This window comes from Hippocampus zosterae, chromosome 1, assembly GCF_025434085.1.
Source record: "Hippocampus zosterae strain Florida chromosome 1, ASM2543408v3, whole genome shotgun sequence".
NCBI classification, from domain to species: domain Eukaryota; kingdom Metazoa; phylum Chordata; class Actinopteri; order Syngnathiformes; family Syngnathidae; genus Hippocampus; species Hippocampus zosterae.
Genome location: NC_067451.1, coordinates 25,092,204 through 25,116,774, shown reverse-complemented (window position 1 = coordinate 25,116,774; position 24,571 = coordinate 25,092,204). Strand labels below are relative to the sequence as shown.

Here is a 24,571-nt window from a genome sequence, read left to right as displayed (position 1 = left end):
GACAATCACCTGCTATTCAAATTGGGAATTGTAGCAAAACTAGGAGCAGAGGCTCAGCCACTGATGAAAACTCACCGCAGAACCAGTTAGGCTCTCCCTTGTTCTCGTCACCCCTCAAACAACCGCCTTCTGAACCAGTTGAAGAGGCCTTAAACTGAGATTTGTTGCAGCAGTCTGATTATAGGAAGTTGGAATTCATCCTTGAAGTCACAAATGTGTGTTTAACATTGGTGAATAACAGGAAATTTATCATTTTTTCTGGTGAAAAAGGTGTCCTTTAGTCCTTCAACAATCAATATCATTTTGCAAGCAAAATAAAAACATCGCTGTTGGGTCAGTGAACCGATATAGCCCTCTGAGCCCTATTATTCTGATTGCGGGTGATTTCGAAAAATAAAATAAAATAACTCCACAACAGTAAACGTAATTAAAAACAAGTGCAAGCGGCAAATAAGCAGATGTGCTGAGAAGCAGATGGCGGCTTTTGAGAAATCCACTCACAATGAAAGCAATGCAGCGATGAGTGATTGTGATGTTCTTTTTTGTTCTTTTTTTTTGGGGATGTTTTTTCCGCAGTGTATTTTTCTCCAGTAATTAGGGGGGGGGGGGTTCACAACATGGGACCCAAAACAATGTTTTTTTTTCTTTTGTAATTTATTCAACCATATTAATTTCTTTCTCCATATGCCTCCCCAGAACGCTTCATTAATCCCAGCGAATGAGACGATGACGAAGGAGAGCATGAGGTTGAACCCTCACGTTCAGTTCTATTCCACCATTTACGTCATCTCGATGGGCGCCGCTTTGTTCCTCAAGACTATACGAGGCCTGGTGTTTATAAAGGTAAGAGCCACATGGTGCTTACCTCACAGGCTTCACACTCTGATCCCGAACTGCAGCCGACGAGCCTTAGCCGTTTAAAAGGGCAAGAAACCAAACTGGGTGTTCCCATTGCAGCCCGAGTGCCTCAGTTGATATCAGACAACAGCACGATTTCAACAGGCAATCAATGAAGACAAATTAATAACACTGACAAATTCCCCAGGAATGGGGAAGCTAAAAAAAAATCTATGTAAACAATGGTATCCATGGTTACGAACTTAATTGGTTCCGTGATCCCGTTTGTAACTGGAAACGTTTAGGAACTCCAAAAATTGCTCATCGTGTGTGGTTGCTAAATGGTTGTTAAATACAGTACAATGTAAAAATACTGTAAATGAAAACATCATTAATGATGAAGAAATAACACGAAACAAACATTAACTTTAAGTGAGTAGGGGAGAAGGACAACAGCTCCTCAACTGAACCTTCCAATATAACGCAACAATCTTATTCTGATTCTCAGTCATTTTTCACAGCTTTAGAATGGCTGTCACAGATATGCAGTGGGTGCACCTTCGTTTATGCTTCCTATTTTACCAGCTAACCTGTCCTGGCGCCGCGTTACTAGAGGTTAAGTCAGCGTGTTAATGTACGCCATTTGAAATTTCTCATTTGTCAGCGTGTTCACGTTTTATTTTTTTTTTTCCTTCCCCACCCCGAGCTGCGATGACAACCTTGCTAGTTTTGAGTACCCTATTAATAGAATTAATCTGTTCTCCAATGCTCCATGTAATTTCTGCTCAAACGGTGAAATGTCTTCTGATTTAAAAGTCACAGCCTTGTCAGCGTCAGAGTAAGTCATTACAGATAAGGATTTGACGGCAGAGTAACACACACACACACACACACACACACACACAAACACACACAACTGCGACCATTAGAAGCATAAATCTTTATGTAGCCATGCTGTGTGTGTTAAATGTGACAAACTGAGTGTTAACCCAAGCCAATGTTTCTTTAAGCTGTGTGCTTCCATGTTTCGCCTCTCATGGTTTCCTAACACCCGTGTCAATGTTGACAGTGCACAGTGAAGGCGGCCTCCGTGCTCCACGACAAGCTGTTCCACCGACTCCTCCGTAGCCCCATGCGATTTTTTGAAACGACACCTCTCGGCCGTATCTTGACCAGATTCTCCAGGGACATGGATGAGGGTGAGTTTGGATATGTCTTATCATGTCCATACATGTTAACTATATATCTTGGCCTGCCCTTAATAGAAAGATCAAAGAGTCATCCACATATTTGCAATTCACATTTTTGCAAATGGCTTGTCACAAATTTAGTTTTTGTTTTTGTTTTTTTTTAACTCAACTATTTGTCTTTTTGCAGAGCCGTGTTTAAAATATAAGTCATACTTTGGTTCCATCTTGTGGTACTGTATTTGGTGCAAAGTGCCCATGCTGAAATGATGAAAGGAGCTTTGTTTTGGCAGGCCTTTGCCCGTTTTAATAAACTCATGTTTTGACGCCATCTTATCACATCTATAGGCAATTATAAACCTTTTTAGGGACGCATCAGTTGAGGCTTCTGGCAGTTTTTGATTACTGAAGTTTGGTTTGATGAAGCGATGTACTCCTTCTTTTCTCTATTTATGCCCCCTGTAATGGATTACAATTTGTTCTAACAAGCAGTAAGTTATATTCAAATAATTGACAATGTTCACATTTACAGTGACGTGTAGTTAAGTAACTGTCCTACAACAATTAAGAAGAAAAAAAAAAGAACCTGGACCCACAACATGTCAGTCATCATACGTTGAGTGATGATTGTATCTTGTGTGATATGCTGCTGTCACGAACAACTTTAGGACCAAATCTGTTCAATTTAGCCCCCCCGCCAAATTGTTCCTAATTTTATGAGCTTCAAGGCGCTCCACTTTGTACATTCCATCCTGTAGACTTGGGCCTCCTGTCTCCTTATCTGAAATCAATGGTCTCAAACTTGGGCCTTAAACTGGACAGTGATTTCAAACTCGATCGGCAAATTGGTGCCTACACACCGCCCCTACACACCTGCCCTGCGCCTCAGGTCTGTGGACCAGACTTTGTTAGAAGTACCAAGAACTAAACTGAGGCTCAGAGGGGATCAAGCCTTTTCTGTTGCTGGTCCCTCTCTCTGGAATGACCTCCCACTGAACATTCGGCAAGCCTCCTCGCTGCCCATCTTCAAAGCCCTCCTCAAAATTCACTTGTATTCTTTGGCATTCGACTCAGCATGACTTAGATTTGTTCTTGATTTTACTGTTTGGTGCTTTCTACCGCCTTTATTACCGATTTGTCTTACTGTTTATTGTGCATGTTAAATTGCTCCATGTACAGCACTTTGTATGCAGCGATGGGTGTTTGAAAGTGCTCTATAAATACTGTTGACTTGACTTGACTTGACTTTGTAACTTCTGCTGTTTGTCTTATGCCATTTGTTTTCTCCTCAAAAGTGGATGTGCGTCTGACCATGCAAGCTGAAATGCTGCTCCAGAACCTCACTCTGGTGCTCTTTTGCTTGGCAATGGTTGGTATCGTCTTTCCCTGGTTCCTCATCTCCATCCTGCCCCTGGGACCGTTCCTTTGCCTGGTCAACCGTGTCTCCAGGTCAGTCAGACTCTCATTCTCATTTCTCTTGCGCCGATGTTTTTAGTTTGACACCATTAAAGGCTTGTAAAATTGGCGAGAGTATTATCTCATGATTATGGATTAGATAATGCAGAGAGCTTCCATGCATGAGTTCTCTCGGAGGGAGTAAATGTGCAGTAAGTGCATTGTTATCTTTGTGAGCGTGCCAACTGCTATCAGTAACTTGTTTCCTTTTTCACAGCTTCCTCTCTGTTGTAAATGATTTAAGGTGGGACAGGCGCTTCTCCTTTTCTGCGGCTGTGCACACATTGTGCAGTCGAGTTTGATCAAGAGCGAACCGATGTCTTTCGAAAGATTCAAGGGTTTTTAATGTGATAAAACGGATTCTGTTGTTGTGGTCAGTTCAGTCAAAGGCAATTCAGAAAACAAAATGTATCTGTTCCAAAATCCATCCATTTTCCAATCCACTTATCCTCACAAGGGTTGCGGAGTGTGCCGGAGCCTATCCCAGCTGTCTGAGGGCAGAGAGTTGTCAGCCGATAACAGGACACGCTTAGACTAACAACCATTCGCACTCACACTCACAGCAAGGGACACTTCAGAGCGTGGTTTTTTTTTTTTCAATCCTCCCACCCTTTTCTGTGCATGTTCTCTCTCCTTATCCTGCAGAAATGTACTGATGACCACAGCCCAAAATAGAACCCATATCAATTATGTAGCAAAAGGTCATCCTCTCCTCTTTGAACTATGTGGTGTACCCCAAATGAAGTCTGTCCGCTATCAGCTCGTGAATAATGGTTTGAGCTGTATGCAATGTGTTTAATTGAACATTAAATTCAATGATGATAAATTATGGATTATCCATCTCTCTCTCTCTCTCTATATATATATAGCGGCCCGGTAGTACAGTGGTTAGCACATCGGCTTCACAGTGCAGAGGTACCGGGTTCGATTCCAGCTCCGGCCTCCCTGTGTGGAGTTTGCATGTTCTCCCCAGGCCTGCGTGGGTTTTCTCCGGGTGCTCCGGTTTCTTCCCACATTCCAAAAACATGCATGGCAGGCTGGTTGGACGCTCTGAATTGTCCCTAGGTGTGAGTGTGAGTGCGGATGGTTGTTCGTTTCTGTGTGCCCTGCGATTGACTGGCAACCGATTCAGGATGTCCCCCACCTACTGCCCAAAGACAGCTGGGATAGGCTCCAGCAACCCCCGCGACCCTCGTGAGGATCAAGCGGCTCGGAAGATGAATGAATATATATATATATTTGAAGTCAAGATGGCGCCCGAGTAGGCAGCCGTCAGCAAGTGCTCTCATGAGCCTTGCTTTTTTTGTTCTCGTGTTTCTTTTGTCACTTTGTGTTTGTTGTTACGTCGTGTGGACTTGATGTGGACCTTTTTCAGCATTTTTTGGCCACGACATTCATCAAGGAGGAGACTCTGTGCTTGGTGGTTGCGCCTTCTCGGCAGCATGGGTATACCAGCACTGTTTTTGACTGGAGGAATGTCGGCGCCATTTGACTGTTGTTGCTGGACAGTCCCGGGGCGCTTGTGTCTTGCGCCTGTAATGGGCAGCATTTTTCACAGCCCCGCTTTGTTCAGCGGAGAGATCGGTGCTGTTGAACGATCAGCGGCTGGATGGATGGAGGTCTTGAGGAGCCGACGATGAGAAGAAAGGAGCGTTGGCGCGGAGTGGCGATGCGGATTTGGAGCTGGGAGTCGCGGCTTGGAGTTTGAAGCGGATTATGTGGGACAGGAGAAGTGAACTAATCTCTTTTCGTCAATGGACGCTACAGCTTTGTGTTTGCTTTCAAAACTTTGCTTGTAGCAGACGTGTTCACATTTTTCAGCATGATGTCTCTGATCCACTGGTGAAAGGACACTTTGATCCTCTCCTCTTTCATCTATAACTGCTTCAGACAACAAAGTGTATGCAGAAAAGTGGTGAAGATTGCACGACTGTCTCTGTCCTATGTGTTGTCTTGTGTTATTTTTTGTTATTTTGACTTCAAAATGGCGCCGCGAGAGTGGCTGCCTTTCCAGCAGCTCCTATTTTTTTGTTGTTCTACTTCTTCCTTTCATAACTTTGCTGCTGTGAATCTGGAATTTCTCCATTGCGAGACTAATAAAGGTTTTCTTATATATATATATATATGTATATATATATATATATATATATATATATATATATATATATATATATATATATATATATATATATATATATATATATATATGTGTGTGTATATATATATATATATATATATATATATATGTGTGTGTGTGTGTGTATGTATGTATGTATGTATAAGCGGCTGGATAGCACAGTTGGTAAGGCATCGGTTTGGTCTGCTGTCACAACTTGAGATTGATGAGGTACAACGCAGGTTCCGTGGTGGAGAGCCCCAGGCTGCCAGATCAGAGGAGGAGGTCATACCAGAGATTGGGAGGCACGCCCCAATGAATGCAGATGATGAGATTGGCAGCAACTGACCTGAAAGCTAAGATCATGGCGAGAATGAAAGCTGGGCAACCTAGAAACCGATTACAAGGGCTATGTGAAGTACCACCTGACAGTCTCATGGAAAGTGTGAATGCAGCACTGAGGGCGATCCCTACCGTAACGATCACGGAAACCAATGAGCTGATATATGCTTCAGCCTCAGTGATCCTTGGGATGCTTGGCTATAAGAGCAACCATGTAAGCCATGACATACGTTACCCACCATGGAAATGACGGTTGGAGGCTAAGATCAAGGCGGCTCGGAAAGATGTGAGTCAATTGACGGAGGCCCAGAGAGGTGTGATGAAAAGGCCGATACCCGAGAGGTACATCCAGATGACCATACCTGAAGCACTCGAAACTGCCAAACAAAGGCTCCAAGCATTGTCCAGTCGCCGAAAGCGGTACATGAAAGAGAATGAGGCCAGACGAATAAACAGGCTGTTCGCAACACAACCTGCGAAAGTGTACGCTCAGTGGCAGGGTCCTAACAACAGAGCTGACCCACCAAGACTGGAAACTGAAAGGTACTGGAAAGGCATATGGGAGAAGGAGGTTGCACATAACAGCAGTGCACAATGGCTGGTGACCCTGAGAGAGGAGCACAGCAACCTCCCTGAACAGAACCCAGTTACCATAACAGTGGCAGACATACAGGAAAGAGTCTCAGATATGAAGAACTGGACAGCACCAGCCCCGGACATGGTCCACACCTACTGGCTAAAGAAACTCGTAGCACTCCATGTGCGCCAAGCAGCACAAATGAACCAGCTGCTGAGGGATTGGACTCACCCAGGATGGCTAACCGAAGGGCGAACGATCCTGATCATGAAGGATCCCTCGAAGGGTGCAGTCCCATCCAACTATCGGCCAATAACCTGTCTCTCCACAACATGGACGCTCATGTCAGGCATCATTGCGGCTAAGATAAGTGGACACATGGGTGGCACATAAGTGGACCCATTCAAGGATTGTGCCCAACACACAATGATTGTAAAAAGGCCTATAGTGTCTGAGTCTACAAACGAGCACGCATTCAGCCTTGAAAAATTATGAAACAACCTTTTATAGCACTCTGTTTTGCATCAGCAGATAAGCATCAGGCACAGTCAACTATCAATGTCATTACTGTATACGTGTGTGTGTGTGTGTGCGTGCGTGTGCGTGTGTGTGTGCCGACGGCTGTCAACAAGGCAATTTTGAATTCATTTCTATTTACTGCCAAGCTCCTAATCACTGCAGAGGCCTTTGAATAACAATGAAACGTGGCTATCCTTCAATTTAAAAAAAAAGACATGATAGCCTGAGTTTTATTTCAAGTACGGTGCACTCAAGAGGGATCTTATTGTGCTAATAAGTAATGATCCCCCTTGCCGATTTTTTAAACGATCTCCCCGAGAGGTGCGGCCATGTTACATCAAACTACTGTCGAAATTACCCATTTCTAAAGCAGCTTTTTATTATTATTACATTTTGAAGTGAACCTGCCCAGAGTGTAAACTTGTTTGTCGGGATCAGTGCTTCCGAGCGGCAAAGTGTCAACTTGGTTGCCTCTCTTTTCTCAGCTTTTATTAGAAAAGCAATTGTTTCGTATGAGACCTTGTAGTCGGGCCTCAAAAAGGAGACAAGTGAGACGTCCCGCCTTTTGTCAATAAACCTCACTCACACTGCATTGGGGTGTCCGGTGTCCCTCTGGAAGTCCATTGCTCAGCCATCTATGCGTGATGATACTACGAATATTACATAGGATAGTGGAAAAGAACCAGCACTCTGACAGGGAACGAGGTCTAATGCAACAAAAGCTCCGGTGTCAGTTGTCATGGCTGCTAATTGCTTCCTTTCTCAAGGTTATTTTTAGCACTTACGTGTTGGCAAGATAAGATTTTTCTCAGTTCTTATGACACATATCAGATATTGTCTGTTAAAGACGGCAATTTTCTACAGCACGGAGATGTGAAGTCGGTTATGCCTTCTTGTTTGTTTTATTTTGTGTAATTTCTTACAAGACAGTGATGATTACTTTCAACAAAACAGGTGAAGTGGATGTCGTACATTTAACTTCACACCTTTCCAGCATTGCTTTTTAAACAAAATATTGACATTTAAGGATCCCATAAAAGAACAGGACACCAACCACAAGAAGATGCACATTTTGTGTGGTTAAATTGCTGAATAGCAAATACTTGATTCTCACCATCTTTCTGGCAGCCTCTAAAATGGCTATACTTAAAGGCTCAAAGTTTGATACTGTGCTTATATTGGATATCCTTAGAGCAGAATGTTGAAAACTTGACTGTACTGAGAAAAGTCTCAGTGCACACCAGCAAACCAAAATGTGACAACATGGATATGTACCAAACATGATGAGCTTGTGACAATTTACTCACAAATACTACTTTGTCAATGTGAAATCTAAAATTATGCATTTTTTATCATTTCTGAATTTCCTTTCATATATTTTTTGTCCTATATTTCCCTTTCCCTTTATTTCTTTTAATGCTCTCATCAACATGCACCATCTAATAGAACAGCATGTACTTGTGTTTGCCTGTCACTGACATGGCTGGATGATAATTATAGTATGATTAATAATTTTTCAAGTCATTCAGAACAATTTCTTTATGGTTGACAGTCAATGCATTTGTGTGGAGTGTGCATTGAGACAGCGAGCCTGAATTCTGCCAGATTCAAAGTAAATGAGATGTACAGTGTGTGTGTGTGTGTGTGTGTGTGTGTGTGTGTGTGTGTGTGTGTATATATATATATATATATATATATATATATATATATATATATATATATATGTGCGTATGTATGTATGTAACACACAGTGCTTCCGAGCGGCAAATATATATAGAGAGAGAAATATATATATATTTTAATATAGTATATATATAAAATGTATATACTCATTCATTCATCTTCCGAGCCGCTTGATCCTCACTAGGGTCGCGGGGGGTGCTGGAGCCTATCCCAGCTGTCTTCGGGCAGTAGGCGGGGGACACCCTGAATCGGTTGCCAGCCAATCGCAGGGCAAAATATATATACTGTATATAGATATATTTTTTTCCATTTCATTCGTCAGGGTTTTGATTCGTGAGCTGAAACGGCTGGAGAACATCAGCCAGTCGCCATTCACCTCCCACATCACCAGCAGCCTTCAGGGCCTCTCCACCATCCACGCCTATGGAAGAAAGCGTGACTTCCTCCAAAGGTGAACTTATTAAATCATGTCTGCCAAGCAGGTTCTCTTTTGCTTCTTTTATCCACACCTTCCCCCAGCGGAGATGCTTTTATCTCTGCTGGTAGTATTTCTCCAATGTTTGTTAAGGGGCCGCCAAATCAAAGGAGGAAGCAGCCCAAAAGTCTTGACAAAAGGAGATTTGCCCTCGGCGAACAAGGATTAAAAATAATTTTTGCTTCTGTTTGGTAGGTATCAGGAATTGCTGGACAATAACCAGGCCTCCAACTACCTCTTTAGCTGTGCTATGCGTTGGCTTGCCGTGCGCCTCGACCTCATCAGCATCTCACTCATCACCGCCGTCGCTCTCCTCATTGTCTTCATGCACCAGCAGATACCTCCTGCCTACGCGGGCTTGGCCATATCCTACGCGGTGCAGGTTCGTAAGTCCTTACTCACACTGCAATCAAACAATATGACACTGAAGTCTTTTCTCACATGAGTATTGAGGTCTCACATTCCAGGGATATTCTTTATAGCTACTTTATACTACCTTGCTAAAAAGGCACAAACTGAGCCAAAAGTGCACTGCAGTCACTTAGCAGCATTGTTGAAACTAGTTCCTAATCGCACAAGCCTCTTGCTTGTTCTTTAAACTTGGCAAACTTGCCTTATTTTTCTGAATGAATCATTAGCTACATTATCTGCCCTATTCCTTCAAACAGTGAACATTTGATTGCAGATAGCCGACTGACGTTGTAAAACCCACCAGGAACAACAACAATACAGTAGTGGGTGATTCTGAGAAAGTGTGATCAAGGAGTGTGACATGAAAAGCCCCAAAACCACTTGTTCAAAACCAGGCCGAAATTATATATGCTCTAAGTCAAACCTTCCTGCACTGTGCTCTGAATACATAAAGATAGTTCACTCACCCCTTTGTTGATTGTCGTAATTGATGCCCTTGTGTCATATTCGAGTAATTGGCGCCTTTTTACACCAAGCATTCGGCTTAAATAATAAGAAGAATATAGTCATTATTTTTTACATTTGAACAGCTTCACTACCTTTATACAAACGCGTTCAGTTGAAAATCTGGTTCGAATGACCAACTGTTGAAAATTAACTGAACGATGAACACTGGCCGTCATTTAAGCAGCATTACTTCTGAGGCTCGGTTGACACCAATAAAAATGTTCACCGCTCACTTCGAAAAATATGTCATGCCTGCAGATAAATTGTGCGCCGTTCAAATCCTGCTGACTCACAAGCAAGAATACACTAAAGAAAGAATTAGCGACGTACCTGAATATGAATTTATTGAACCAATAAAAAGGACACACAGCTTACCTGCTGGTCTTTGTAGAATTATAAGAAAGGCTTTTTAAAATGGTAACATTATATTTTGCAGCAAACATGTTGAACTTCCGGTTCAACTTAGTACAGTTGTTCCGATGGAAGTATACAGTAAATTACAGTCCAAGATCATGAAGAGCACCTTGTAGAAAAACAGGTCAACCTTTTTTTCTGGCCACCATTGTTCCCTCTAAACTGCGTGCTCAGCAATTGCGCACTTCTCTCCCTCTCTCAACGCGTACGTGGACACTGGTGCGCGCCACGCACACACGTTAAATTTCTACACGTATTTCCTCCCCACTTAATCGACCACCAACACACCACACCATTTCCACTTCCCTTTCAATATCACTAGACCAGGGGTGTCCATTAGGTAGATCCTGATCTACCGGTAGATCTAAGACAGGTCCCAAGTAGATCCGAGGATTGTCGATTTGTGTCTTTGTACATGTTAGTAATTTAATTAAATAATTTTTGTCTTAATGTAGGCTGCACCCTAATCATCCTGTCAGTCTCATTTTCACAAAAAAAAAAATTCAAAAAAAAAAATAAAGCAGGTAAATCTTAAATTCACGGTGGCGCGTGATTATGTCACCAGAAGTTGTTAGCGCTCAGGAGTTTGCAATTGCAGCTTGTGATCAGACCTGTTGCGCTCCATCTTTTATCTTCATGATTCTCATTCAGAGTTTGCTTCGTGTACAATTCACCGAGGGCACGGGCAAAGAATAGGAATCTAGGAGGGTCCAGGGAAGCACTTTAAAACGGTACGTGTGAGCTACGATAGTTAACAGGCTGCAAAAGTGTGTCGCATGCCTCCGTTTCAGGCTGTTTCTCATAATGGTGTGTGTGTGCGTGCACGCGCACGTGCCGGTAAGGGTAGATCCCGGGAGGTTAGTTGATCGAAAAGTAGATCTTCGATCCAAAAAGTTTGGGCACCCCTGCACTAGACTCTACTGAGTACAGCGACTTTCAAAGTGGGTCGTCAGTTTGATCGTTTGGGCCACACTTTGTCACAGTCCATTATTATACTGTAGTATGGTATCATGCCACATAGCGGTGTTTCTTTAATAACCGTTTTCAGTTGGTCACCTTTTTCCTTAAACGTCCGGAGAACTTTTTTTCATGAACTCGGTCGGGTGTACCCGATCACTGTGCTCATGAGTGGAGTGTGGTCAAGCTGAGGAACTGTTGTTTTGTTGAGAGTAAACAGGTGTTGAAACTCAAGAAGTCTTTGCGCCTTCAGCAGTCCGGCAACACATGCCCAGGGCTGTTTTCCTCCTCGGCTCTCCACACGTTACAACTTTCTGAAAACCATCTCAGTAGTAGTAGTTTGGATCTTGATTAATTGATGCGTAGGTGACGTGCGTTTCATGATAAGTAAAGTAGCAGCTTGTCAGTCGTTAACCTTCCAACTCTCTATATCTCTCTCTTTCTCTGTCTCCCCTTTTCTACCTCCTCACTGCTTCATCTCACCTGCAGTTAACGGGCTTGTTTCAGTTCACTGTCAGGCTCCTCACAGAGACGGAAGCTCGCTTCACATCAGTAGAGCGAATTAATCATTATATAAAGGTAAGTGACAAGTATGCTGATGTACCCTGGTCGTCAAAGCTGTCAGATTCCTGGCATGTCCTGACATACCTGTAATAAGGTTTTTGAGGTCATGTTTATTTGTTGTGTGTTGGCAGAAGTACACACTCAGCACCTTGCCTGTTATAAAAAAAATGTCTATTTGATGTGACTCGATTAGTAAAAATTGTCAAAGTTGATAAGTGGCCATGTGCGTCAACTATTATTGTAAAACGGGTCACCACCGTGGTGCCCTCAAGGACTACATGAGTAGCACGCAGACCTATTGCAAAAATAGATCACCAGTGATGAGACGCTGTGACACAACAAATTTGCACAAATCACCTTAAATTATTTTGTTAATGTATCTTATTAGGGCGGCCCCGTGGTCGAGTGGTTAGCGCATCGACCTCACAGTGCAGAGGTATCAGGTTCAATTCCAGCTCCGGCCTCCCTGTGTGGGGTTTGCATGTTCTCCCCGGGCCTGCGTGGGTTTTCTCCGGGTACTCCGGTTTCCTCCCACATTCCAAAAACGTGCATGGCAGGCTGATTGAGCACTCCAAATTGTCCCGCAGTGTGAGTGTGAGCGCGGATGGTTATTCGTCTGTGTGTGCCTCGCAATTGGCTGCCAACCGGTTCAGGGTGTCCCCCGCCTCCTGCCCGAAGACAGCTGGGATAGGCTCCAGCAACCCCCGCGACCCTTGTGAGGATAAAGCGTATCGGAAAATGGATGGATAATGTATCATATTAATAATAATGGGACGGTTGGATGAAAGAACAGAGCATGACTTATTATTTCCCTCAGTCTCTAGAAAGTGAAGCACCATGCAAAAGCCTGTCAAACGCTCCCGCCCTCTCCTGGCCTGAACAAGGGAAGATCACATTTCACAACGTGGACATGTGCTATCGTGATGGCTTGCCATTGGTGCTGAAGGGGCTGTCCTTCACCATCCAACCAGAAGAGACCATCGGCATCGTGGGCCGCACCGGATCAGGTTGTTACCCCGCAGCATTCATTTTTTTTTAAATCAATCTCTGCCATCTCATTGACACCTCTGCCTCCACAGGGAAGTCCTCTCTGGGTCTGGCTTTATTTAGACAAGTGGAGCTGGCGAGAGGCTCCATCACCATTGACGGAGTCAATATTGCCCGAATCGGCTTGGATGACCTGCGGAGCAAACTAGCAATCATCCCTCAAGAGCCTGTGCTCTTCATTGGCACTGTCAGGTGATTCATTCTGAAATATTTGCTCGAGCAAAGTTCAAACTTTGCTATCTGATGAAAATTGATTTTAGTCCATGGAGGCGAGCGCCAGCTCCTCTGCGTGGCCAGAGCGCTGCTGCGCACACATTTTCATATACTGAGGACCGTAGGAAGAGAGCCGCTGGCATGGGACAACATTGCCCTCTCGTGGCGTGCATTATAACTGCAGCTATAGTTTGAGAAGTGCAATATTTTCCCAATTTCCTCCTTGGACCCCGAACAGTTCCCAGGTGTCCCAATAAAAAAAGCTCTTCGGTCAAAAAATAGAAAGGATAAAGAGATACAGCACATCAGTCACATTGGTTCAAACCATGCCCTTTTCAGGGTGTGGTTCTTTTTCATGCAAATGTATCGTTTTATCATGATAAGCAGGTCACATGTATGGCATCCACAACGCTAAACAGGCATATTACATTTACAATTTTGGTGATTCATTCTGAAATATTTGCTCGAGCAAAGTTCAAACTTTGCTATGTGATGAAAATTGATTTTAGTCCATGGAGGTCCTCGGGTGACAACTGTTCTTTTCATTTCAACAACATTTCAAACGGCATACAAAGAACTTGTTTGTGCAGCATTGTAAGAATATGTGCGATTTGCTATTTTGTTCTCAGGCAAAAACAATAAAAGCATTGCTTTACTACCATCTTGTGGCGACTGTCAGCAATTGCAAACCTTTTTTGGCCTTGTCAATTATTTGTGGATTTTCACTGGACTGTACATGGCAATAGCCAAACAGTCATTCAGAAGCATATTTTTGGAACAGAACAGGAGGACTGCAAATTTTAACCTTGAACCTCAGAATTGCCCGAGCATACCCGGCCCGGTAGTTCAGTGGTTAGCACGTCGGCTTCACAGTGCGGAGGTGCCGGGTTCGATTCCAGCTCCGGCCTCCCTGTGTGGAGTTTGCATGTTCTCCCCAGGACTGCGTGGGTTTTCTCCGGGTGCTCCGGTTTCCTCCCACATTCCAAAAACATGCATGGCAGGCTGATTGGACGCGAAATTGTCCCTGGGTGTGAGTGTGGGCGTGGATGGTTGTTCGTCTCTGTGTGACCTGCGATTGGCTGGCAACCAGTTCAGGGTGTCCCCCGCCTACTGCCCGAAGACGGCTGGGATAGGCTCCAGCACCCCCCGCGACCCTAGTGAGGATCAAGCGGTTCGGAAAATGGATGGATGAATGGATAATACCATCCTGTATTCATAATGTGATTGGAAAAGCTTATAAACCCTGAGTGTCTTAGTACTAAATGGTCGTTTATTTGTGCCATAGGACCAATTTAGACCCATGGGATCAGTACTCAGACTCGCAGATATGGGAAGCGCTGGAGAAGACCCATATCAAAGAGATGGTAGGTGATGACATACCATTCAAAACGTGGGAATAAAGCAAATGAGCCTCCATTGACATTCTGTGATTATGCCCCTCCACAGGTGAGCCAGCTGCCTCACTCGCTCCACTCCGAGGTGATGGAGAACGGCGAGAACTTCTCGGTGGGCGAGCGCCAGCTCCTCTGCGTGGCCAGAGCGCTGCTGCGTAACAGCAAGGTGCCGATTGTGATATTCTACATTTACTGCTGAACCACTGCTTGGAACGAATAGCTCAAGGGGCCAGTTTATATCTATCTACATATATATATTGCGCGTCGTCCCGCACACGGTCTGTCCTTCCGTCTGTCCCTTTTCAAAACGTACCTACTTCACCGCGCCGCTGCGCGCCGCCACTGCGCGCCGCCACTGCGCCGCTCAGGCAGTGGCTCACTACGATCGCACGGGCATCTTAGCGAAAAAATGTTGTCTACCCACAAGCATTGCAATGAAATTGTTAGTTATTTAGTAGAGCTAAACATCTCTTTATTTTCGCGATAAGCAATGAAGATGAACAAAAAGTTGAACCAAGCAACAACACTTTTGTGGGCCGAAGGCCCACCTTACCAGCCTTCCGCAGGAACTAGCTGATGAGCCGCCCGGAGGGCGGCGAACCACCACCTTACCAGCCTTCCGCAGGAACTAGCTGATGAGCCGCCCGGAGGGCGGCGAACCAGCTAGTTAGTTCATAATTTAAAATAACACATTTTCATATACTGAGGACCGTAGGAAGAGAGCAGCTGGCATGGGACAACATTGCCCCATCGTGGCGTGCATTATAACTGCAGCTATAGTTTGAGAAGTGCAATATTTTCCCAAATTTAAAACAGTTCCCAGGTGTCCCAATAAAAAAAGCTCTTCGGTCAAAAAATAGAAGGGACAAAGAGATACAGCACATCAGTCACATTGGTTCAAACCATGTCCTTCTCAGGGTGTGGTTCTTTTTCATGCAAATGTATCACTTTATCATGATAAGCAGGTCACATGTATGGCATCCACAACGCTATACAGGCATTTTTTATATTTACAATTTTTTCAAAATATTTTTCTTCCTGACCTCTTGCCTTCCTTTCTCCCCTCCTTCAGTTGTTCCTGCCTGCCATCCCCAGGCTGCTTTTTGTTCATGCTTACATCTTTCCATTTATTTTTTTGCTTAAACCTACCGACCGGTACTATTGTGCCTCCCTACATCCTTTCAATTTCAGACCCTTTTATGCATCCTTACGTCTTTCCTTCTTCCCTTTTCCTTCTTTCCTTCAGACGTTTTTTATCATGCATCCTTACCACCTTCCCTTTCTTTAACCTGCTTTCTTTTTCCTTCATTCTCTCCCTGTTTCTTTCTTTACATCCCCGCTTCCACTTCAGACCATGTTCTTCTTTCCATCCTAACCTCCTCTATTCCATTGTTCAGCCTTTCATTGCTTTCCCCAGACCCACTTTTAATATTAATAATATTCATTCATCTTCCGAACCGCTTCATCCTCACGAGGGTCGCGGGGATGCTGGAGCCCTATACCAGCTGTCTTCGGGCAGTAGGCGGGGGACACCCCGAATTGGTTGCCAGCCAATCGCAGGGCACACAGAGACGAACAACCATGCACACCCTCACTCACACCTAGGGACAATTTAGAGTGATCAATCAGCCTGCCATGCATGTTTTTGGAACGTGGGAGGAAACCGGAGTACCCGGAGAAAACCCACGCAGGCCCGGGGAGAACATGCAAACTCCACACAGGGAGGCCGGAGCTGGAATTGAACCCGGTACCTCTGCACTGTGAAGTCGACGTGCTAACCACTGGACCACCGGGCCGCCAATATTAATAATAATACATTTTATTTGTAAGTGCCTTTCACAGCACTCAAAGACACTTTACAACCAAGATCAAACAATAAAACCACAGATAAAATTATAAATAAAAGAAGACAGATTTATGTTGAATATGCAAATCTGAATAGGTGGGGTTTGAGCTGTGTTTTGAATGTGGGAAGAGAGCGTCTGAAGGCTTTGCACCCGACTTTTATTTTATATCCTTCCGAAGCCTTACTTTGCTAAAAATTACATTTCTGCCTTTCCTTATTACATGTTCAATACAGCTTTAGAATCCATTGTATTACTAAAACTATTTGCTATTATTCACAGTACCTGTAAAAGATGTGTGTCTGTGTGTGTGTTTGTGTGTGTGTGTGTGTGTGTGTGTATATTTATTTTTATTTATTTTTTTTGCTTGGCTCTCGATGAAGGCGGACACTTTTTTGCACAGCTTCTGCCCCCACCCCGCACCCTCTGCCTGCTCGCCACTTAGTCTTTTGTGCTGTCTTTGTCTAACTTTTTCCTAGCCTCCTACCGTATTTTCATCCGAAGAACTAACCATGGAATTAGTTGGCTGGTCTCTCGATGCAATCGACAAAATTTTTTCGACGGAAAGAGCAGGCAGTGGGGAGCCTGCTTGCTCTCTGGGGACATTTGCTGCCGGATACGCACTGGATCCATGGAGAAGTGGAGACCGGTGTGCCTGGCAATACTGTCCGTGGAAGATGTGGAAGACATCTACATTATTGGCCTTTTGATAACAGGAATGCTGCTGTTTGGTGTTGGCAGCTTTGTCTTCTATCGCAAAATTCAACCGACGGGAGCGGCTTTTTTGGAAGTGAAGAGGCTGCCGGTCATTCTGGATGGTTTGGCGCAAATGTCCAACACTCAGACTCAAGCGGAGACTGAGCTCAACCGCAATATTGTTGCGGTTTTCGAGCGACTCCACGCGATCGACAACAACATGGAGAAGTTGGAATCCGCGCTGCGGAAAGAGGTTTTTTTTTTTTTTTTTCGGATTCGGGCTGATCGGCGCCAGTGAAGAGCTACAGACCACGGACGTTAAGACCCGAACGTTCCTAACCATGCATGGAGGGTTCCATCCCAAATCCAGCACCCTGAGACTGTGAGAGCCACTGTCCAGGATGAAACATCCAAGCTCCATGAATACATCAAGGAGAAGGCCCCAACGGATGACGTACTCAGAGAATGTCTCAGACAATGGGGAACAGAAGATGAGGAGCTGGAAGAGGGACCATCATGGGAGGACAAGTCCCTACACGGGAAGTACCACCGGACCATAACTGAAGTGGCTGAACTCAAGAAGTCCTATCAGTGGCTAGAGAGGGCTGGCCTGAAGGACAGCACAGAGGCACTCATCCTGGCTGCTCAGGAGCAGGCCCTGAGCACCAGAGCCATTGAGGCCCAGATATACCACACCAGACAAGACCCAAGGTGTAGGTTGTGCAAAAAGGCACCTGAGACGATCCAACACATAACAGCAGGAAGTAAGATCCTGGCAGGGAAAGCCTACATAGAACGCCATAACCAGGTGGCTGGCATAGTCTACCGAAACATCTGTGCGGAGTATAGACTGGAAACCCCAAGGTCAAAATAGGAAACGCCTCTGAAGGTGGTGGAGAATGACAGAGCGAAGATCCTGTGGGACTTCCAGATCCAGACTGACAAGATGGTAATGGCGAACCAACCAGATATCGTGATCATAGATAAAGGGCAGAGGAAAGCCGTTGGAGTGGATGTAGCGGTCCCAAGTGATGGAAACATCAGAAAGAAGGAACACGAGAAACTCGAGAAATACCAAGGGCTCAGAGAGGAGCTGGAGAGAGCCTGGAAGGTAAAGGTGACAGTCGTGCCTGTGGTGCTCGGAGCACTCGGGGCAGTGACCCCCAAACTAGATGAGTGGTTGCAACAGATCCCGAGAACAACATCGGACATCTCAGTCCAGAAATGTGCAGTGCTGGGAACAGCAAGGATACTGCGCAGAACCCTCAAGCTTCCTGGCCTCTGGTAGAGGACCCGAGCTGAATGAGGGACGGACACCACCCGAGGGGTGAGACGAGGATTTTTTTTTTTTTTTTTTAATATACACACACACACAAAGCCACTAGCAGCAACTCTGGTGACTTTTTGTGGTGTTATTGGGAACTTCTGGCTGGAAACACTTACACTCACTCCAGAATAAATGGTTCAACCCAGAGTAAATATTCAACCCTCCTTGTCCAGGCTGCAAATGATTGGCATTTGTGCAACGCCACCACCAGCTGATTTAACCATGCACTTTACAACCATGACTATGGCGATCCCTTGAAAATGGCCGAGTCTTTGCCCATCCTCTCTGATCCAAACCAAGCAAATAAAATATTTTAATTTGGTTTGAAATTTTTTTCCCAAGCAACTAAAATATCCCTCTTAATATTCCACGAACATGTGCCGCATTGTCTCAGATCCTAGTCCTCGACGAGGCAACAGCGGCCATCGACACCGAGACCGACAGCCTCATCCAGGAGACCATTCGCTGTGAATTTGCCAGCTGCACGCGCCTCATCATCGCCCATCGTCTCAACACAGTGATGAACTGCAACAAGGTCATGGTCATGGACAACGGCCAGGTGCGGCACCACATCCAAACCCATTAGCACGTTAAATAAAACTGATGGCATTGTACACTTCCATCCATTATCGCATTTTCAAGCAGACTGGATGCTAATTATGGCGCTAATTAGACTTTTTCTAATGAAAAATGCTGCAATTTGAAATTCAACCAAAATGTTCGAGAAAAATATTCCTGAAAAGTCAAACAAAATTTCATTATGATTTGGAATGTATGAGATTTAGCTTAATTGGTATCTATAACATAACTTATTTGCTTTTTTTCCCTCTAAGGCAGGGGTGGGCAATTATTTTCCCTGTGGGGCCAAATGAGAAGCAGAAAATATTGTGGAGGGCTGGGCCAAAAGTTAGAAATAGAAAATAAAGAAGATAGCAGAATGTCTTTGTATGCCAGTAATAATGTAACATTCTCCTCCACCATCACACTCAGCACCGGTTCTCCTCAAGGATATACTGAGCCCCCTGCTGTTCACGCTTTACACATTTGACTGCTCTCCGACTTTTATTAGCGGTCCAGTTTGCGGAAAGTTTTTAACATGTTAACAATCAAACCATTCTAGGAAATGTTCATTTACTCGAGCCACAAGCAATTCACTCTGAGCATGGAAATTGCCAGAATCGGACTGAGTAAGAATCGCTTCCTTGTTTTTCAAAGTCTCGTAGATTTGAGTCTTACCGACTCCGGGGGTCTCCTGAATGTTTCGTACTTTGTTACCCGCTTCATTTAATCAGATACATATCACTTTCCCTTCCATGGTCATTACACTCTCCCTCTTTCTTCGTCTTCCCCTCCCTCCCTGTGCTCTGCAACTTGAAGTAACTCCGCCACCTGGTGTTGAAATACCTGTCATTACAAGTCCAAACGAAATGAATGCAATCAAACCTTAATTGTGCACTAATCTTCGGCGGACCGGATAAAGCCCAAGGGGCCGGATTCGGCCCGCGGGCCGTAGTTTGTCCACCCCTGCTCTAAGGCAGAGAAGAAAGTGTTGCAATAATTGCAGAACTGGAACCTAACAGAAATGAGTCTGCACACATTTACCATCCTATAATTGAAAAAAAAAGAAATTATTCCCATTTGGACAATACAATGTTGCTGCCCAACATGAAAGCGGAACAGCTACAGTAAAGGGTGTTGTGTTAGCTAAATCTGAAATTTGAGCATTTCAGAAAAACAATTTGGATGATTTTGCTGTGCAGTGAAACATTAAGGCAGAAAGAAAGCCAGCCTCTTTTTTGTTAGTCTCCCAAAGCTTCTTTACACCTTTAATAAGTTATTTCTGTGTGTCGTGTCACCGGACGAATGGAGATCCAATATCGGCTCCCAGTGTTGCTTTTGTCTCGGCCCTTGCCGAATCCCAACGGAAGTTATTTGGCTTTGTTGTTGCTTTAGTTCTCTTTCCTGGTCAAAGAGCCGCTTTGCAAGACTGATGAGTAAGAGGATGGAATAAAAAAACATGTTGCAGGTCAGATAACAATACAGTGATCATAGTTGTCCCTGTGAAGAGTCGCATGCAAGAATTAAGTAAATTTGTGTTAATCCTCATTTATGTATGTTAGCATCTGCTTTGTCTAATTAATATATCACTGATATGTATTATATTAATAATTATTTTTTGCTAAGGAGCATTAGTCATTTCCATTTTTTGGCCCATTATACCTGGCCACTGGTTTAACTGAATGGTTTCACTCTTTGAAAAAGGTGACTAAGCATCTTGATGAACATATAGCCCAGTGTTTCTCAAGTAGTGGGGCGCACCCCCCTGGGGGGGCTTGAGGCTCCGTCAAGGGGGGCGCATTTGACCTCAGGGAACATGCTTTTTTATTTTTTTACTGTCCTAAAATAACGTGCATTTGCACATCCACTACATTAGGGGCAGTGGCGCTCTCATTGGCAGAGTTTGTGCAGGGAGCATTCTCTGGTAGGAAATAAGACGAGGCGATGTAGCGCAAGATGTTTTCCTCTTCCTTGGGGGGGCATGACAGAAAATAATATATAACACATTTTTCATGATAGTTTTCTTATCTGCATTCACCAAAGACACCTTTGGGGCCCTATTTTCATGTCCAGCGCAAGTCTGTTGTAAAACGCGGTCAGGCTGTGCACATGAGTGGAGTTTTCTTTGTTTTGGTATTTTCATAGGCAGGCGCAGTTAGAAATAGTATATTTGCGCCATTGTGGAAGGGAACACAGACGACTTGTTTTGCCATCCAATGGAAAGGGCTCTACTCGTCCCCCAACCTTTTTTGAGCCAATGCATATATTTTGGATTTAAAAAGTCTCAAGGCACACCATCAAACAAAAATGTGACAAAACATATACACACTGAAATAATAAATTTCTCGTCTCAATTTACTCAAATTTAATCATTACCGAATTGCTCATTTGTGTGAGTGGCAATGTATGTATGATACTCTCTGCCATTGAGTGGAAGAGTAATTGTCCTGCCAGTCATTATCCGGCGCTGGCATAGCTAGATAAACAATGATCCATTATGTGTATAAATTGAATCATTTTCGACCAGTGATGTAAAATTGCTTTATACATTGAGTCGATTGAACTGTTTTGTCTTTACATTCTGGTTCTGATTTTTATTTGTATTTTCATCTTTCTTGTTTTTAGATTTTGGAGTTTGACCATCCCCTTGCCTTACTTTCTAACGAAAACTCCAGATTCAGAGCCATGATCGAGGTGTCCGAAAACCAAAGCAAATGAAAGCTCGGAAAATATGCATGCTATGCACAAAAGAACTGCAACAAATTAACCCTCATGCGGGGTTTAAAATACATGCAGACGGTAGGTTGTAGTAGCAATGACAATTGGACTGATGGCAAAAACCAAAGAACCTGGAACCATGGTACTTTGAATACCACCACACGATACAAAGGACTGCTTCATTTCCACATTACTTGCAAGCCAAATGAAACACTGCAAATGAAACAGAGTGAGAACTCTGTTTATGGCACTTTATTGAATTTATGTTGACATGTTTCTTTTTGGACCGCCACTGAGTTATTTTCACAGTATAGGAAATGACGGTACCTTCAGAGTTAATGATGTCAGTTATGATTTTTTTTTCCAGTTTAGTGAGAGTGAAATTCTATATTCAGGAACCATGTTTATGATGCACTTAAGTCACATACAAGGTTTTACTTAGCTGTTTTAATATGTGCCTAGAGCTGTGCAAATGTACATGTTGCAATTAGCCATGTCGTTGAACACTGCATATCGGTACTGTTATGCTGAAACTGTTCCTCTTATTTAATCTAGATGCTGGAATTCAAATTATGCACCTCTTGTTTGTAAAGGCACGGTCGGTACGGTGTGTTTATCTGGAGCTAAGTCAATATGTGTCTTCACAAAAGCTGAGGATTGTTGTTGTCTGCCTTACACTGTATAATCGCGCTAAACAATCACGATGAGTGCAATATGTTTTTGATTGCATTGCTGCATTTTCCAGGTTGCCTTTTGTACACAGTTTAACTTCCAACGTGTACTTTTTTTTAATGGTTGAGTCTATTTAGAGGAATTGTTTTGTTTTGTTTTCCAATAAAAGTTGTATGGTATTATTGTCACTGTATTTGATGTTTTTGTGTGTGTCCTGAACAGTATGTAATATACATTACTTTAATTGCTTCTTGCTGCAAATACAGCCACTAGATGTATTTTTGCAAAAGCCTCGAAAGTTCCTAAAGTATGTCTTATAAATTGGGCACACCGCTGAAAAGGGTGTTGTTTATAATACGCCTGAATTTGCATGATTAAAAAAAGAAAAAAGAATCAAATCATTGTCGCTGCTCTGGAAGGTTGTGGAACGCAACTTGCTCCCCTTCTACTATGACCTGGAAAAATTGATTCTACTTTGTCTTGCCTCTTTCTTGTGCCTACACAGACAGTAACTACATTTTTGAACCGTGGAATTGTATTCCCTTGAAGCCTCTGGTGGCTGGAAAATATCGCACCCCTGTCCACACACCCTGCTAGCTGTCAAGTCAAATATTATCACCCTCTTTGCTATTCCTCCTTTCTCTGGCGCACAGCAGACAACGAGGTGCTCTAAAGTGGCCACTAGACTGAAGCTACAATCCATATACTGTATTGTATGTCGTGTCGGACTCCCCGCACTCTTTTCTGCATTCTCATTGTGATGTGTGCTCACAGCTGACAACGAGGCACCTTAAAACAGCCACAAATATTCCAATGAATAAAGAATTACAGCTCACTTTAACACCTACATTGTTGCCTTGGTGAAATCAGCTGGTTTTAGGGGTGCTGTGTCTCATGCAAGTAAACCTTGCACAACAGTTTCCTCACCCATGTCACTCTGGAGATACCACCAGCAGTGGAACCTCTCTTGTCAAAATGTTCCTCACTTTCAGCAACTCCTCCATCTTTTCTGGGACAGAGATTTGCAACCTAGTATTTAATTTTTGTATCCTTGGCAGTGTACTAGTATTACAGTATAGGACGAGGCTCATCCTTCTCTGCCAAGACTGTCTTGTATCTTTATTGAAATTGTCTCTAAAAGACATAACAATCTCTTAATTCACAATTCTAAATGATGCTTTTACGTATGTTTTTTCCTGCTTGTATTGTAAATGTGTGGAGCAAGATTGTGTGCATTTTATTTCATGAAACCATAACTGTGAAAGTTATGACAAACAATGACTTCTCAACTACTGGAATGTTGTTTGCGTGGTATGATGTGATAACAATGATTCTGAATGACATTGATTGTAAGAGTCAAACTTTGTATACTAATGACAGAAAATTGAAGCATTTGTGTACAGATATACTGTGATTTTTTTTCCCTCTACCATCATTAAAATGAATGGATTGTGGCAACGTACTAAGGGATATCACAATATTGCTTCCATGTGAAAGGGGTTGACACGGCCACACGTGGCTATCATGTAGGTTTACCCCTGCTCACTCATGTTTTTCTCTCATATCCAACCTTTTATTCAGTGGACATCAGCTTCTTCTCAGGACTCACCTTCATAACACCCATGATTAAAAAAAAATACATTTGGCAAAAATGCGAAAGAATACTGTACTTTCACAGCGAGGTACTGGATGCTGTGAAATTCGCTGCTGGCATCTAGTGGCGGAGTGCCTGAAGCTCATTCATATATCCAAATTTTGCTCGCGATCCAAAGTTTAGAATTGACAGAGAGATGGATTTTAACTCGAAACATTCAGAAATTGTGGCACTTGTATGTCAAGATATGACTATATTTCCAATTTCCATTCTAATTTAAAACATCAACTTCAGAACTGGGCCCGGTAGTCCAGTGGTTAGCACGTCGACTTCTCAGTGCAGAGGCCCGGTCAATTCAACCTCCGGCCTCCCTGTGTGGAGTTTGCATGTTCTCCCAGGGCCTGCGTGGGTTTTCTCCGGGTACTCCGGTTTCCTCCCACATTCTAAAAACATGCGTGGCAGGC

The 24,571-nt window shown here is 43.6% G+C and overlaps 1 protein-coding gene and 1 long non-coding RNA gene across 3 annotated transcripts in view; both read left to right on the top strand.

The window, feature by feature from the left end:
• The window catches only part of wu:fb13g09 (ATP-binding cassette sub-family C member 5), a 48,174-nt gene extending 25,473 nt beyond the window's left edge, over positions 1-22,701 (top strand). For both annotated transcript variants that reach the window (XM_052073148.1, XM_052073158.1), the window contains 12 exons: positions 697-843; positions 1,907-2,036; positions 3,320-3,473; positions 9,039-9,167; positions 9,387-9,573; positions 11,970-12,059; positions 12,862-13,051; positions 13,124-13,283; positions 14,590-14,668; positions 14,751-14,864; positions 18,960-19,124; positions 21,749-22,701. In XM_052073148.1, coding sequence (XP_051929108.1) covers positions 697-843; positions 1,907-2,036; positions 3,320-3,473; positions 9,039-9,167; positions 9,387-9,573; positions 11,970-12,059; positions 12,862-13,051; positions 13,124-13,283; positions 14,590-14,668; positions 14,751-14,864; positions 18,960-19,124; positions 21,749-21,841 — 1,638 coding nt within the window. In that variant the 3' untranslated portion in view covers positions 21,842-22,701. The remainder of the gene's footprint in view (positions 1-696; positions 844-1,906; positions 2,037-3,319; positions 3,474-9,038; positions 9,168-9,386; positions 9,574-11,969; positions 12,060-12,861; positions 13,052-13,123; positions 13,284-14,589; positions 14,669-14,750; positions 14,865-18,959; positions 19,125-21,748) is intronic.
• Positions 19,132-20,193, top strand: LOC127608266 (uncharacterized). The gene is made up of 2 exons (XR_007964226.1): positions 19,132-19,404; positions 20,106-20,193. It is a non-coding gene; the product is annotated as an uncharacterized LOC127608266 (long non-coding RNA).
• Positions 22,702-24,571: the final 1,870 nt, after the last annotated feature.